The 15317-nt window shown below is 48.2% G+C and overlaps 1 protein-coding gene across 1 annotated transcript in view; it reads left to right on the forward strand.

The window, feature by feature from the left end:
• The window catches only part of LOC147717635 (E3 ubiquitin-protein ligase TRIM39-like), a 333005-nt gene that overhangs the window by 109109 nt on the left and 208579 nt on the right, over nucleotides 1-15317 (forward strand). The window contains exon 2 of the mRNA XM_086924432.1: nucleotides 4246-4341. Within this exon, the coding sequence (XP_086780558.1) occupies nucleotides 4246-4341 (96 nt within the window). The remainder of the gene's footprint in view (nucleotides 1-4245; nucleotides 4342-15317) is intronic.

Consider the following 15317-nt stretch of genomic DNA (forward strand, 5'->3'; position numbering starts at 1 on the left):
TGGATTGAAAGAAATGTATGGAATTGGATTAAGCACATTAAATAGAGACTCTCGCCGGGGTCAAGAAGACAGCCAGCGTTTGAATTACTTAGTCTAGAGGTAGAGCCCCTCGTTAGTATAGCGGTAGAACCCCACTCACAATTATAGTATAGCGGTAGAACCCCACTCATAATTATCTCCAATGTTGTAAAAAAAAAAACATAGATTGGACCGATTTTGAGGGATTTCATAGACCTGGATTGGTTTGAAAGAAACATATGGAATTGGATTAAGCACATTAAATAGAGACTCTCGCCGGGGTCAAGAAGACAGCCAGCGTTTGAATTACTTAGTCTTGAGGTAGAGCCCCTTGTTAGTATAGCGGTAGAACCCCACTCACAATTATAGTATAGCGGTAGAGCCCCACTCACAATTATCTCCAATGTTGTAAAAAAACAACATAGATTGGACCGATTTTGAGGGATTTAATAGACATGGATTGGATAGAAAGAAACTTATGGAATTGGATTAAGCACATTAAATAGAGACTCTCGCCGGGGTCAAGAAGACAGCCAGCGTTTGAATCAGTTAGTCTAGAGGTAGAGCCCCTTGTTAGTATAGCGGTAGAGCCCCACTCACAATTATCTCCAATGTTGTAAAAAAACAACATAGATTGGACCGATTTTGAGGGATTTCATAGACATGGATTGGATAGAAAGAAACTTATGGAATTGGATTAAGCACATTAAATAGAGACTCTCGCCGGGGTCAAGACAGCCAGCGTTTGAATTACTTAGTCTAGAGGTAGAGCCCCTCGTTAGTATAGCACGCATAACATAACGTACAAAATAAATAACTACAGATGCAAGACTTTACTCACCGACGAGCTGCGTTAAAGGAAATTTTGTAGAACGTCACGGTATTATATACACCACATTATTCGATAATTGGTTACATCAGAGTGATACAAAATATGAGCAAGCGATGATTGGATGGACTGTCATAAAGACTTCTGATTGGTCTGCGACAAATGTGCGCCGAGAAAGGGGAAGCAATGAATTATGGCTCCGTAGTGTAAACGTCATGAAAAATCAAATGCGCAGGCGCAATGTTAGTGCGCATGCGCACAAACACAGGGGGGCCGCTCAAGCACGGGGGCCGGTGAATCATGGAACACCGGCCATGCAGACCTCCAGGATCGCCCCCTCAGGTGGTGTCTATTCTGATGGAATGTGCCCAGTATTGCAACAGTAGGCACCAGCATCCACAGCCAGTGTTCTCTGCTGTAATCCAGTGTGAGCGCAGCTGTCCTGCCATATACCATGGCCGCCACCAGTGTCTCAGCCCACACAACCCAGGGGGCTCCCCAGCCACGCCAGATCCCACAAGCACTTTCAGCGTGCGAGCAGGACCCTCTCCCCCGCAACTCGGATGCACCGGCAGTGCCTCACACGTCCCGGCTCGCACAAGCAGGCTAGGCCTCGCATCAAGGCACACATATCAGCACCTCCAAGCCACAGGGTGTCAGGCCCGCACCGCCACTCACAAACAAGCGGTAGCGATGTCGCCTCACTGTGCCCTGGACTTAGTCTGCTCAAGCCCCCCAAACACCACCATGTAACAGGACTGGGGTATCTGATCAAGGCCGAGAAGCTCAGTCAGCGCCCGGCCCAGCATGCGGTACACACCCCCGCTTACTGCGTCTCCCCCAGATCACTGGACGCGCCGAGCCCCCTCTGGTCCGTGTCCGCCGATAGCACTCTGCAAGGCTCCTCTCCTCACGTCACGGCGGCCGCAGGTCTCCGCGGCTCCCGGATTACCTGCTCCAGTTTATATCCCAGCGGCCGCAGTCACAGCTCGATCGTCGGGCCCAGACTGCTTCACACAATCCTGTGCTGCAAGATGAAACCGCTGCAGAAGCACCGGCACAGCAACGACGTGACTCGCGCTTCTTCCCCACCGCAGCGCCGCTCTCAGGTAATAGGGTTTCGGGCGGGTGCCATTTTCTCCACGGCTGAGTCGGACCCACCAATGCCGATTTCAACAGTTTGCCAGGAGCCGCGGGCTCAGAAAACTTCCCGGATCCTGCAGAGGGGTTAGAGTAACCGGCACATGCAATTATTTGACAGCACGGTATTCGCCAAATTAACTTGTCTGGCGTGCGGAGCTCCCTCAATAGGCAGCCATTCTGCCTCACGCTGTAGCGACGCCCCCGATCTGGCTTCATCTTATGTAGGTCCTGACTCCATCTTGGCTTATGGAGTACGCCATCTTCCCTATCTTAGACTCTGGAAGTCACCATATTACCTGATGTGTGCAAAACCATTGTCATGTCTGCCGCTAGACACAGATGTTGCCCGATGTTATCGATCTTAAGACCTGTGACAGCTCCAAGTCATTCAATCAATGACATAGATACATCTGATGCAACATTCATCTGGGACAAATGTTTACTTTTCACAATGTCAAGGTTAAATAAGAATATTTACAGATATTTAGCCAAAATAGTTTAGTCTGAATTAATGTCCTTTTACCATATATGTTCATAAGGAAACGTCTGGGACGCACACCTTGAAGCACATAATCTATGTGAGACATTCCTGAACTTATGTCCAAAATTCCAATTTCTGATAAGAGTTAGTATATAAGGACTCCCACTTTACCACGTGTCAAGGGATTTTCTTTGCCCATTTTATCGCCCAAAATTCTGCCTGTGATTCTGCCAGATGGTCTCACCTGCTGCCAGCACACTTCACACTTTCCAAATGCTACATCTCTCCTGAAGCGGATAAAGCTAAGTCCCGGAGGAAGACCGACTGACTGCTACTGCAGCTTGTGTTTGCCCTTCGTGGGGAACACCATCTTCACACCTCCGCTGATTAAGACCGCTTTTGCTGTCAACAAGGTATGTGATGCTTCTCTTCCCACTAAGAAGCTCTAGACTGCAAGTTGCTCTGCCTTCCATGCTTCCTTATTATAGTATAGAAGTAGATGTTAAGCGTGTTAGGCTCTAGATGTAATTTTAAACATGTTAAAAATGGTCATTTTATTCTTGTTACTTATAACCTGTCATCCTTCTGTTTTTATCATAGTCTGTGTCGTTGTTTTATATGTACTGAGAAACAGTCTGTTCCTGTAGTAATAAATACTTTGCCTTAAAAGTTTTCTTTCTTCTTAGTGGAGTGTGTGTGATACTACGAATAACAAGATAGGTTGGTTACTGTTACCACGGTGCCCCTGATCCATTTATGGGATTGTTAGTAACTTAAAAGCTGTATCTCTATTTCAGTAACACATTGTATTGATTAGTGCTATGCGGAGCTATAATACCTTGTCTTTCAAATTCCTCACGGTGCATTGAAACCAAGTGGATGGATAAGCACCCTTTGTAGAGTCATGACAGTTGTAACTTGCACACCAATAACTTCACTCTCCATTCTGCTTCACACATCATGTGTACCCTGGCAGGGGGATCCGCCTCACTTATAACATAATGTCATTGGCAAATGAGATGCCGAGGCTGCTTCAGCAATTCAGCATGTTACTGTGGGTATGACTACCTACTTACACAAACTTCATCATTGTGTTGGGAAGAGTTGCTTGCTAAACTCCGTGCTGGTTCTGTTTTCTTTGTATAGACTATCTTTACCTTAGAAAATTGTGTGCTTAGCGCTCGGTAGAAAAACACCATTACCTCACAGAGCCCTGCAGCCAGAATCAGTAACACTTGGCTCTTGTGGGCAGTGGGCACAGACAGTGGCATACACCGACAGCACTCTGAGGTTGCAAGGGGATACAGAAGTGGGAAAGGGAAATGTCAGTGAGTCTGACCACGCCTGAGAACATCTGTTCCAGTGATTGACGATATTCAGAACTATTGTGCATCAGTTATTTCACCATTAAATTCACCATGTGAGTCCCCTTTCGGGTAGAACATGCCATGTGAGGTGTTTTCCCAGAGAGCCAAAATAACATGCCATCAGAGTTATTGCCAGGTAGTATACCCTCGAAGTTACTTCCTAAATAGCACACCATTGGGGTTAGTGCCCTTGTAGTATGTCCTCAGCTGTGTTGCCCTGATACCATGCCAGGGCATCTTCATGGATCTTTGGCAGTTGTCTGTGGTCAGTAACAGGCTACAATATTGTTATCAAAAGATAAATGTAGCACAAGTTTCTCAGTCTCTGAAGGATAGTTGGACATTGTGCTGTGTTATTATAAAACAATATCTGTATGGCTTCAAAAATATAGACTTTCTTCTTTTAGGAGAAGTTTCAGAGTTATCTAGACTGTTCGAAGAAGAAGCTGAAGGATTTTATCGAACTGCATCGCAAAGAAGAGACGAACGTGAGACATCTGGAGGTAAGGGAACAGAAATTGATACACCAGTATTATGGAAAAAGGAAACCAAACATTATCTTGTATCAGTTTCCAACAGAGCCACAGCATTCATGTCGGGGGTCGGACATGTCTGCGTTAGGGGCGTCCTGACTACGCTTTAAAATTGAAACTTCCAGGAACATAGAAGCATAATGTTACTTTAAGGACCAGGGTTATCCAGAGTTTTTCTTTTGATATGCTTTAATTGAAACCCTTATTTATGTTTGGCTACCTTCTGGAGGGGTAGTAACCACAGTTAAAGGGATGATGGGAACAAGGGTATCATTAAAGTGTATTACTGCATGTTCCGGAATGGCGGTGTAGTCACTAGTGTAGTCTATAGTTTTCCTCCTGGTATTTGGTAGATTTTCCTATATGTGAAGTTTGACAGTGGTCACTGGGAAGGTCTGCATTGCTCGAGCTTCCACTGTAACATCCGTAATTATAATGTTTTACAATAATATATCATTCAATATCAACAGTGTCTAATACTCAGTATCAGTATGGTTGAGGCAGCCAGCCTTTATCAGTCACTCGTAGGTGCTCGTTGCCATATCGTAGGAACAGGCATTGAACTCTACTTAACAGAAGTGGAATGTATACCAGACTGTGTTTTCAGCTATTTAAGTATTTAGTCTCAATAGCAGATACAGTCCTGTTCAAATTGCCTTATCTAAAGCCTCTGTAGGGAGTAGGTGACATGTGGTTCAACTTCTTTTCTTAGCACCTAATTCTTAAAAGAGAGGAAGCTTAGCTGTCGCCTTCCAACCACATCGGTTTTGCCTTCTTGCGCTGCCCCACCCACTAACCTGTTTATCCCTCTCAGGGTATCAAACTACTGTGCGGTGCTTGGTTTGTCTGCTGCAGCCATGACTTAGAGGACTAACCACTGCACTAACCATCTGACCAGAAAACCCATGCTCCTTTTATGTTTCAGGTCCAAATCCAGTTCTGGGTCAGTGGTGGCACTGCTACATAATAGCACCTTTATCCACCAGAGACAGAAAAATCCTTTGCACGACAGAATGGTCACCCAGAGTTAGAAAGGCAAGCACGTCTGCACCCGTCTGTGCCTGGACCGTGCTTAGTGCCAGAAGCCATGGTCCTCCCCTCTAGTGCCGCTACCCTGCTGTGATCCTCTGTGCCCTCAATAACAGCCATTGCTCCACACGCTGCTGCTTCACTGCACCAAACAGCTACGAAGGCTTCCTGGAGAGGTCCATGCTCTAACCCACAACAAACAGTCACTGGAACTGTACCGACAGCACCCAACACCACCGCTCTCTCTCACACAGTCCGCAATCACCCACACAACACTCCAAAAGGTTTTATTTGCATAATTTGTTAAAATTGTTACAAAATTCGCGTAATAAATATTTTTTTTAAATGCTAAAATTATTGTCTCTCGGCCTCTGTTTTGTTTGTGGCAGCGTTCATGAAATCCGAGGGTTGGAATTACCTTTTTGCCCGCCAACTGGGAGTCCTCCTGTTCTGTTAGTTCTAAAAGTTTTCTTGCTTCTGCCAAGAATTTAACTCCATGGCATGCCAGAATTATGGAGGTACCTCCGAGCCAGCTTGTGACTGCGTGTCTGCAAGATCGAATGTTTAACACATTGAAGATGGATTTCAATAACAGTCGTCTCTGGCTTGTCAGGGCTGGACATATACATAAAAGGTGGACAAGGGTTTCGTTTTTATACCCGCAAAGGCGACATTGGGTCGTCTGGTGTGTTGCTTTCCACGCCGGTAGTAAATCCTTTGTAACATGCATCCCCATCCGATAATCTATAAAAGCCTTTTTTAGATGACCACTGAAGTGGGATGTTAAATATGAGTTTATTTTTGGGGTTGTAAAAGAGTTCATGATGGTCCAAGCATGCCGACGTTTTGACAATAACTCTTTGTCTTCCAAAAAGGATTTCCATTTTGCTGCCGAGTTAACTAATTTTTTTAGACTTGCCTTATCGGTCCCAGATTTCCAGACAGCTTCCAGTTCTAACTTTTCCACGCAGAGTATCAGATACTTTCCCCAATTGTTCACAGATTCAGATTTCCCCCGTTTTTTAATTTCCTCCCAGATTAGCCAGTCCAATGTATCTGGGTCTGCAGATCTAAGTTTGCAACAGAATTTCACGAAACCGCTTATGCTCCGGAACTTCTGGTTTTGCAAACCAAATTCTAGCCTTACTTGGAAGGCTGAGGCGGATTTTGGCAGGTTGAAAACCGCTTTATAAATTTTGATCTGTAAATCATTTAAAAGTTCCACCTCCTTGCCACACCACGTGACTAGGCCGTAAGATAAAGTAGGCATAATCTTCACTGCCATCACTTTTAAAAGATGGTTATGGTTAGGGCAATCCATTTTTTCTTTCAGGGAGCGATACGCAAAGATTAAAGATTGTGCTTTTGCTTTTAGTGCTGTTTTGTGATCCTTGTTGTTTGCTCCTCTTGTTATTGTAATTCCCAAGTACTTATAGTGCTCTTGTTCTTCCACTTGTGCCCCTTGGGCCATCCATTTGTACTTTAGATTTTGCCGGTCAACTAGGCGGACCACTTTGGTTTTCTCCTTGTTGAGTTCTAAGCTTTCCCGTTCTAAATACAAGGTTAATTTATTAATGGCTCTTTGTAAGCCGATTGGAGTCTTGCTCAATAATACAATATCATCCGCATATTGTAGGTAATGTATTGGATTATTTGCCAATGATGGTGGATGGCTGTCTGCAGATTCGATCGCATTTGTTAGGTTGGAGAAAAAAAGGTTAAAAAGGGTGGGGGCCAAAACGCAGCCTTGCTTTAGGCCTTGGTGCGTTTGGATGCTGCTGGTTGTACTGCCACCATTTCCCAGCTTCACTCTTACCCAAGTACAGTGGTGTAGGGCTTTGACGGCACTTAAAAGTTGGTATGGCATCCCCCAGCTCTCTAATTTGCTCCACAAGCGCTCTCTGTTCACCCGATCGAATGCGGACTTGATGTCTATGAAACATGCATACAATCGGGTGCCCTTTGTTATTGCATGTTCTGTTAGGATAGACAGGCAAGTTAGGTTGGTTGTTGTTCCCATTCCTTGCCTGAATCCTTTTTGGAATTTTGGCATAATCTTTATTTCTGATATCCAGGCTTGTAATTTGGATAGGATGCAGGAGCCGTAGAGTTTGGCCTCTACGTCTATTAGTGATATCAGTCTAAAATTTGAGGGGTTGCGGTGATCGCCATGCTTAAAAATTGGGTGTATAATGCTTCCTTTCCAGGAGGCTGGTAATTCTGCTTGGTTGTAAATTTGGTTGAACAGGGGCGTTAGGGTCTCTGCCCACAGGTCCGGGTCGTACTTGAAGATCGCATTCGGCAGCCCGTTTGGTCCTGCTGCACCCTCGGACTTTAATCTTGAAATTATTGAACTCAATTCGTTTTTGGTGGTTAGGTCAACTAGGTCTGTAGGCCCCTTCTGAGGAAGTTCCTGCTCGGGTTCCCTAAATTCCCTGTTCATAACTCCTTTTGGTTGCTCCATGTTAACCTTTGCTGCCCCTGAATCTATAACATGACCTGTATCTTTGTTGCTGTATAGATTTTGCACGTGTCTGATCCAGGTTTCTGCTCCGACCCCAGCTTCTTGTTGGAGTTTGGCCCCTTGGTTAAGCTTGTTTATGATACCCCAAAAAACCCGGCTGTTATAATGTTTTCCCGCAATTAATAGTTTGTTCCATATTGTTTCTTTATATGAGTACTTTGCGGCCCTGAGTGCCTTCCTGTAAATGTTCCTGGCTCTCCTCAGATTAGATTTGTTTGCCACATACCCCGTCTTTTTTTGACTTGCGAGGGCTCGGACCTCCTTGGCCACCTTTCTTTTTTTCGCTCTTAAGTCCAGGTTGAACCAAGGCTCCTTCTTGTTGTTGGGGTTGCTGTAGTTCACCGACCTTGCTGGGAACTTTTGCTGCAGGACCTGAATCATTTGCTCCCAGTTGGGTACTAGGTCCTCCTTCTTTTGAATTCCTAGGTTGGCCATATGGGCTTTAACTGAGTCAATAATGTTGCCCAACCCCTCTCCATGCCATTTTAGTTTTCTCAGATTAAACTTTGATGCATGGTGCAGAAGGGGGGTCGTTGTTGGCGCCATAATTGATGCAATATTCAAAGTTAATATTTGTGGGAAGTGATCACTTTCTGCTCGTATTTCAATGCCAAATGATATGATGCTGTTGATTAACTCATTGCTTACTATTGAGTAGTCAATTGTTGAGTGAACCCTGCCGCTCAGATATGTTAACAGCTGCTGGTATATCCCCCTTTATATTGCCATTCAGGATAGCCAGTCCATGTTCGATTAACCTGGATGCGAATTTTTTCCCACTACTATTTCCCGTCATCTTCACCTTTGCCTTGTTTTGGTCAATGAGGGCATTGTTAAAGTCCCCGGAGAGGACCAGAGGGTATTGCGGGTAGGTCCTTTGCATGGCCTTGATAAGTGACAACAGCGTTGCATGTTTTTCTATTTGTGCCGTTTTATCAGGATGGATGTAAACGTTAAATATTATCATTTTCCAGGGTTCAATCCTCGATGACGAGGCTTCGGTGATTCTGGTCACTTGGGCCCACTTCAGGCCCACTTCTATCTCCTCTGATACCCAGTTGTATTTGTGGGTTATGTAAGTTGATAACCCACCACGGGGATGGCCGTGCATGGAGGGGCTTTCAGCATATATTTGAAGTTCTTTGAAACCTTGAACAGGGGTTGATTGCAATTTCCAAGACTCCTGGATCAAAATGATGTCTTGTTTTTGGAAGAAGGAACTGGTTTCGTAATCGTGGGCCATTTCTCGAAAGCCATGCACGTTCCACGAGCAAATTGAAACTATTGATTTAGTTGTTTGATTCTGGGGGAGCGTTTCATTCCGCTGGGTTATGGAAAAGATTGGATCTGGGTTAGGTAGTTTTATTGCACAAGACGTTTGGTATCCAAGACCAATCTGTTCTGTCAGCTTGATGAAGGTTGTTTATTTGTACTTTGTGACTTTCAATAGATGGCTCTCCAAAACTCACATGCATGTTTCACAACACCCACTCCCTCACCAAACACGCCACAGAGATCTGGGATCTGCTGCACAACAACATCTCAGGCCTACTTTTTCTCAAAGAAGCCTGGCTGAAGCCATCATCAGCACCTGACATCGCCACAGTGACCCACCCCCTCCGCATCTACGAGATTGTTAGGCAAGAGAGACTTCACAAGCCCAAGGTGAAATTGCCTTCATCCACAAGAACACCGTTGGCTGCAGCACTGCCACAGCCTCCAACATGGAACACTTGTCGATCAAGCTCCATATCACAGCCAACTTCCCCCTAGGCAGCATTGTCATCTACAGACCACCAGGACTGCACACCCACACTGTCACAAACTTCATCGCGCCACTCACCTTCAACACTAGCAATGACATCCCACTCAAAGACCTAAACTTCCAATTGGAAGACCATGCCTGCCCCAACTCAAAAGCGCTCATCAAAGAACTTGGAAGTGTGGGCGTCGCCCAACAAGTAAAGTGACCTACCCACGTTGCCGGACACCTCATGGACCTTATTGTAACCAGCTTCAACAACAGCAGAGTGATGAGCCCACACCTGCCTTCTGCAAAGACCACACATTCATCAAGTTTAGCATCCCTGTCCTGGTTCAATGCACATACATCACCACCAGACCAGCCTGCTGAACCTCAAACAGCATCACTGACAAGGACTCCAGCACTGCTCTCAATAACCACCGACCCGTACACAGTAACAGCCTTCCTAAAGCTATCCAGAATTTCAACAATTGGATCACCTTCTGTGCTGACTCCCTGGCCCCCCTCAAACACAGCTATTCAACAAGATCAAGACCCCAGGCCAGGTGGAGGGAACTAAGACTGATGTAATGGCACTAACATCTGGATCACAAGTGTATAATGAGCCAGGACGATGCAGACAGAAACAAGTTCAAATCTGCCCTGAGACGCTACCACCAAATGATCCTGACCACCAAACATGGTGCTCTGGTGGACCCCAAAAGAAACAAAGAAATCTTCACCATTACTTTTTTTTTTTGTTTTCTCCATGTTCACCTCTGACCACAATAATTACTCCAAACGTCTGTACCTAAGAAGTCCTGGAAGCAGATGTAGGAAGCCTCGCCCATGCGGGAACACCTACATACAGGAAGGTACTGTCCCAAACGGGTGCGGTCACTCTCAAATTTGGTCCGGTATTGAATGGCAGCTGCTAGAAAAACTCAAGGAAACTGAAACGAAGGTGCTCCACGCAGCCTAGAGAGATCCAGAGAGTTTTAATCATAGGGCAAGTTTGCCGAGATTACAAGACCCTACTCCATTTTCTCCTGCCTCTTTATCCAGCCATCTCAATAGAAAGTTCCAAAGGGCCTTCTTCCTCTTGGATGGGTTCCCCCTCAAATCTAACTTGGATGTTGAAATTACGGATTCTATCCAGTCAGCATGCAGGGGGGAAGTGGGGTGTGGGCATTCCACCCACCTACAGCAAATTTCCCTTCATGTATGGCATAGAAAAGAAATTATCTCGCAGGACCTCTGATTTCGTCAGAGATTCCAAAGATAATCCTTCACCCAGAATTCAGTGGCGGCTGAGGACATTTGAAACGGGGGGGGGGGGGGGGGCGTAAAAGTTTTGGAGGAGTGGTTGATTGGCATCCGAGTGATTCAGTGCGATGGAAGACTGGGGTCGGTGTCTATAATGTAGTACTTTATTCCCGTTTGTGACGGGAGGAAACAGCATTTCTGTAATTGTGTGTGCACATCTCTGCACCTACCGTATAAGGGGAATTTCTATGGAAAATAAAGTACTTGGCGAAAGTTCCTATATAAACGCCTCCTTTAGTTATTGTGTACACGTATGACAGTTTTCTAAACATGCGTAACATAGGGGTAAATTTCGGGTGAGTGCGGCCCAGCGATCCCGCACCGGTGTCCGTGGCCCGGAGGGGGGGCCTCTGCCTTTGCGAGACTGTTGAGCGCCTGGCCCCTGTACCCCGCTCGTCCCCCAGGTCGGGGGTGCGGCCTAGCCACATGGTGTGGAAGGCTCTTTTCCCTTGAGGTGCCTTCGGGGTCCTTGCCTTGTTCCCTGTTTCTTGGGGGCTGGTGGCGTTGTGGGGGACCTGAAGGCCCCGCTGGCGTGGTACCCCTGCGGAGCTTGTGAATTGGGGGAGCCAGCCATCCTCTGTACTGCCTGCCCCGCATATTGGACTGTGTGCCTACCTGGCAAGATCGTACCCCTGCCTGCGGACCGGACGATTGCTCCGAGATTGTTCCACCCTAGAGGTGGCCCTGTGGAGTGGGAGAGACCTGGCGGTCCACGGACCGGCTGCTGTGGGCTGGTGAGAGGGCAAACACGGTGGGCGCCTCAAGGCATGATCCTGGCAGTGCTTGAGCTTACGATCTGGGTCCCTTGTCAGTCGGATCCTTAGGGACTGAGTTACCAGTCGACATCTGGTCGTTCGGTGGCCCCGCTTTGCCCTGGCTCTGCAGCATTTCCCTGGCATAGGGGTACTTGATACACGGAGTGCCGGTGGGGCTGGGACCTGGCCCCTAGCGGCGCTGGCGGCTACTCCTGGATGCTGAACGCCCCTACTGAAGGTGCCTACCTGGCGGACCTGTGGGGATCATTTGCACAGCGGAGCTGCGTGGTGCCTCCAAGGCGTTCGGGAGTGCATTGATCTACGCAGTTGGTGGACGATGCGGCTGGGGCTTGCCGCCGTAGCCGGACCGCCTGTGTTCGGACACTCCTGCTTAAAATCCCTGTAGCCCCCTCTCGGATCCGAGTGGGCCGCGCCCTGGACTGATGATGCACAAGGACAGGATGTCTCGGTCCACGCAGCCCAACAACATAACTCAATACACCACCCAGTGACTCCCGTCTCAACAGCTCACGAGACAGTTGGGCCACGACAAGGGGGCGGATGCCCCTGGGGAGTACTCCTGGGCGGAATTACTGAAGGCGATAGAGGGCTCCCACTCTGCACTGGAGCGCCAAATAGAGACCGTGTCCATAGATGTCAATTTGTTGCGGGCCAACCTGCGGAAGGTGACAGAGGCAGAGGGCAACCTCGAACTGCTGCAGGGAGAGGTGGCCTCCCTCAGGAAGACAATCTCACAACTTACTGCCATGACGGAAGCCCTGGAGCGGAGGGAGGAGGATGCGGAAGGAAGGGCGCGTCGCAGTAACATTCGAGTCCTTAGTGTGCCTAAGCGTGAGTAAGGGAACGCAGAACGCTTCCTTGAGGACTGGATTCGTACTCCGCTTTGCCCAAGGGGTCTTTCGGAGGTCTTTGTGATTGAAAGGGCCCACCGGGCATTGGTCTTGCAGCCACAGCCGGGTGCCCCTCCTAGAGCTCTTATCGCGAAAATCTTGAACTATCGTGACAGGGATTGTATCCTGGGGGCAGCACGGGAGTCGGCGAACCTCATGTTCGAGAACAGCAGGATTTCCATTTATCCGGATTACACCCAGCAAGTCCAGGAGCAGTGGAAGTCCTTTTTGGGAGTTAAGCAGAAACTCAGGGAGATGCACTTGCAATACATGCTCCTATACCCAGCCAAGCTCAAGGTCCTGTCACAGTGAAAGGCGCACTTCTTTGAGTCCCCGGCGGAAGTCTGGGAATGGCTAGAGATCTGGGGAGACTATCGTCCCCCTGGAGAGCGTGGGGTCCCCCGAGGGAAATGGGGAACTCTACTACCCAGGAGGCGCAACAGCAGACGTCGACGTCGCTCCAAATCGGCGGATAGTCAGGAGCGCAGCAGAGTCCTGGTCGGCGAGGATGGTGCCTTGCATTTGGAGCCAGTAGAAGCGGCCGACAATCCGGGGGCCTTGCTCCCTCTTGAACATGATGACATCCTGGTCCCGGACACTCTTCTGGTCACGATGGAGGACGCGCCGCTTACGGCTCCGGTGGTCCCGGACACTGCAGAGGGAGGGTCTCCACAGGCTGGAGCTCCTTCCTGAGTGACTTTGATATTTCAGTGAGCGGCATGTTTGCTGGGTGATTGGGTCCGGTGGCCTTGTGTCGGCTAGTCAGTGACGTATGGGCTCTCTGGGGCGGATCGTCAAAGGAGGGTGGGGGGGTTATGTTTTTGGTTAGGGGGCTATGCATGTGGAGGGGCGGAAGTGCGATTGAGGTCACGGATACGAGTGTGTATGGTTCTGAGTCGGAATGTTGAACCCGGACTTTTCGCATGAACAATGGGTCTGGTGAGGAGTCGGGGTGGGGGGGGACAGTTTTACATTGTTTGTTTTGCAATGGGTTTGCCTCGTTAGGCGTATGGGGTGGCTGTGCACGTCCTGGCACCGGCAGGGAAAGGGCAGATTGGCGCGTGTGGTGGTTGCTGACATTTTGCTCGTGGGAGGGGGGTGGGGGGCCGTTTGAAAGGGAAGTTGCGGGGTAATGTTTTTGGCATCACTTGTATTACAGATCGGGCACCGGGGAGGACACTTATTCTGTACAGGGGTGGGTAAGGCAGGGTAGAAGTTTTTGGGACCCATGGGGTATAAGTTTTTGAGCTGGCACGTGAGGGGGCTGGGTACATGCACCAAGCGATATAGAGTCCTCTTTCCTCTGCAGACATAAAATATCCATAGCTTGTCTGCAGGAGACTCACTTAATCGATGACTGGGCACAAAAGTTGGGGAAAAAGTGGCGTGGGCAGTTGTTTCATGCGTCTTTCTCTACCTACGCTAGAGGGGTTCTGATTTGGGTGGCACCGGGGTTGCCGTTCGTTATGCAGTATATAGAGGCGGACATTCAGGGTCGGTACCTGCTTCTCGGGGCCAAGCTAGATGGCAGGGAATTGGTCATATTGAATTCATACGCGCCCAACACTGATGACCCGACATTTTTCGGGGCTTTGCAAGACACTTTCATACATGACCTGGTGACTCCGATGCTTTGGTTTGGGGATTTTAACTGCATCCTTGATCCTGTCCTGGATAGGTCCCCCCCCCCCCCGGGAGGGTACTAAACCCCGTATGACCGTGTGGCTTAGGGAAGTCATGGACAGCGTGGGGGCGGTCGATATTTGGCGCCTAAAACACCCGACTCAGAGGCTGTACACCTGTTTTTCGCCCATGCACAATACGTATAGTCGCCTGGACAGGATCTTGGTGGCCAATGCCGAGCCTAGCCTGTCGGTTGATGTAACGCACCAGGCATGGTTCCTGTCCGACCATTCTCCAGTGACCTGTGTGGTTCGGTGGAGGTCACGGGCGGTTCGGCCTCGCGCCTGGAGGCTCCCAGTGGATATCCTTCGTGACCAGGTAGGTAGGGCACATGTGGATAAGGCGATTGGGGACTATACTGATATCAATTGGGGGGAGAGAACCGTGTCATTAGCCACCATTGACCATCAATTTCAGGGGTGCAACAGGGTGTCCTTTTGACACCCTGGCACCCTTGAAATTGCATTCTCAATTTGCGATTCTCTAATTTAGATTCGCAAATTGAGAATGTCTTCCCATTCATTCTTATGAGCCTCTAGGCCCATAGGAATGAATGGGGAGGCATTCCTTAATTGCAACTCGCACATTGCGAGTCGCAATTAAGGAATGTTTAGGAAACGCTATTTTTTAAGACATTTCTACATGCATAGGGTTTTGCGATTCCTTAATTGCGATTCCTTAAAAATCGCAATTAAGGAATTGCAAAAGCCAACAATGATGCATGTGCCTGTTAGGGGCTTGGGGGAACTTGTCTGATTATCCCTCTTCATACCTAATGTTGTGGTTTGGAGGGAGGGCCTGAGAAATCTGAAGAGGAGGAAGAAAGTGACACGGCGGGGACGCCAGTAGATAGTGAGGACGCCAGTAGATAGTGAGGACCCCATAGATGGGGAGTCCCTTGCTGGGTCCAGTGCCAGGGGCAGGGCCCTATCCCTTTCCTGTCCCCAGAAGAGTGGGTAGATAGAAGGGAAGAA

This window comes from Lissotriton vulgaris, chromosome 5, assembly GCF_964263255.1.
Source record: "Lissotriton vulgaris chromosome 5, aLisVul1.2, whole genome shotgun sequence".
Lineage (NCBI taxonomy): Eukaryota > Metazoa > Chordata > Amphibia > Caudata > Salamandridae > Lissotriton > Lissotriton vulgaris.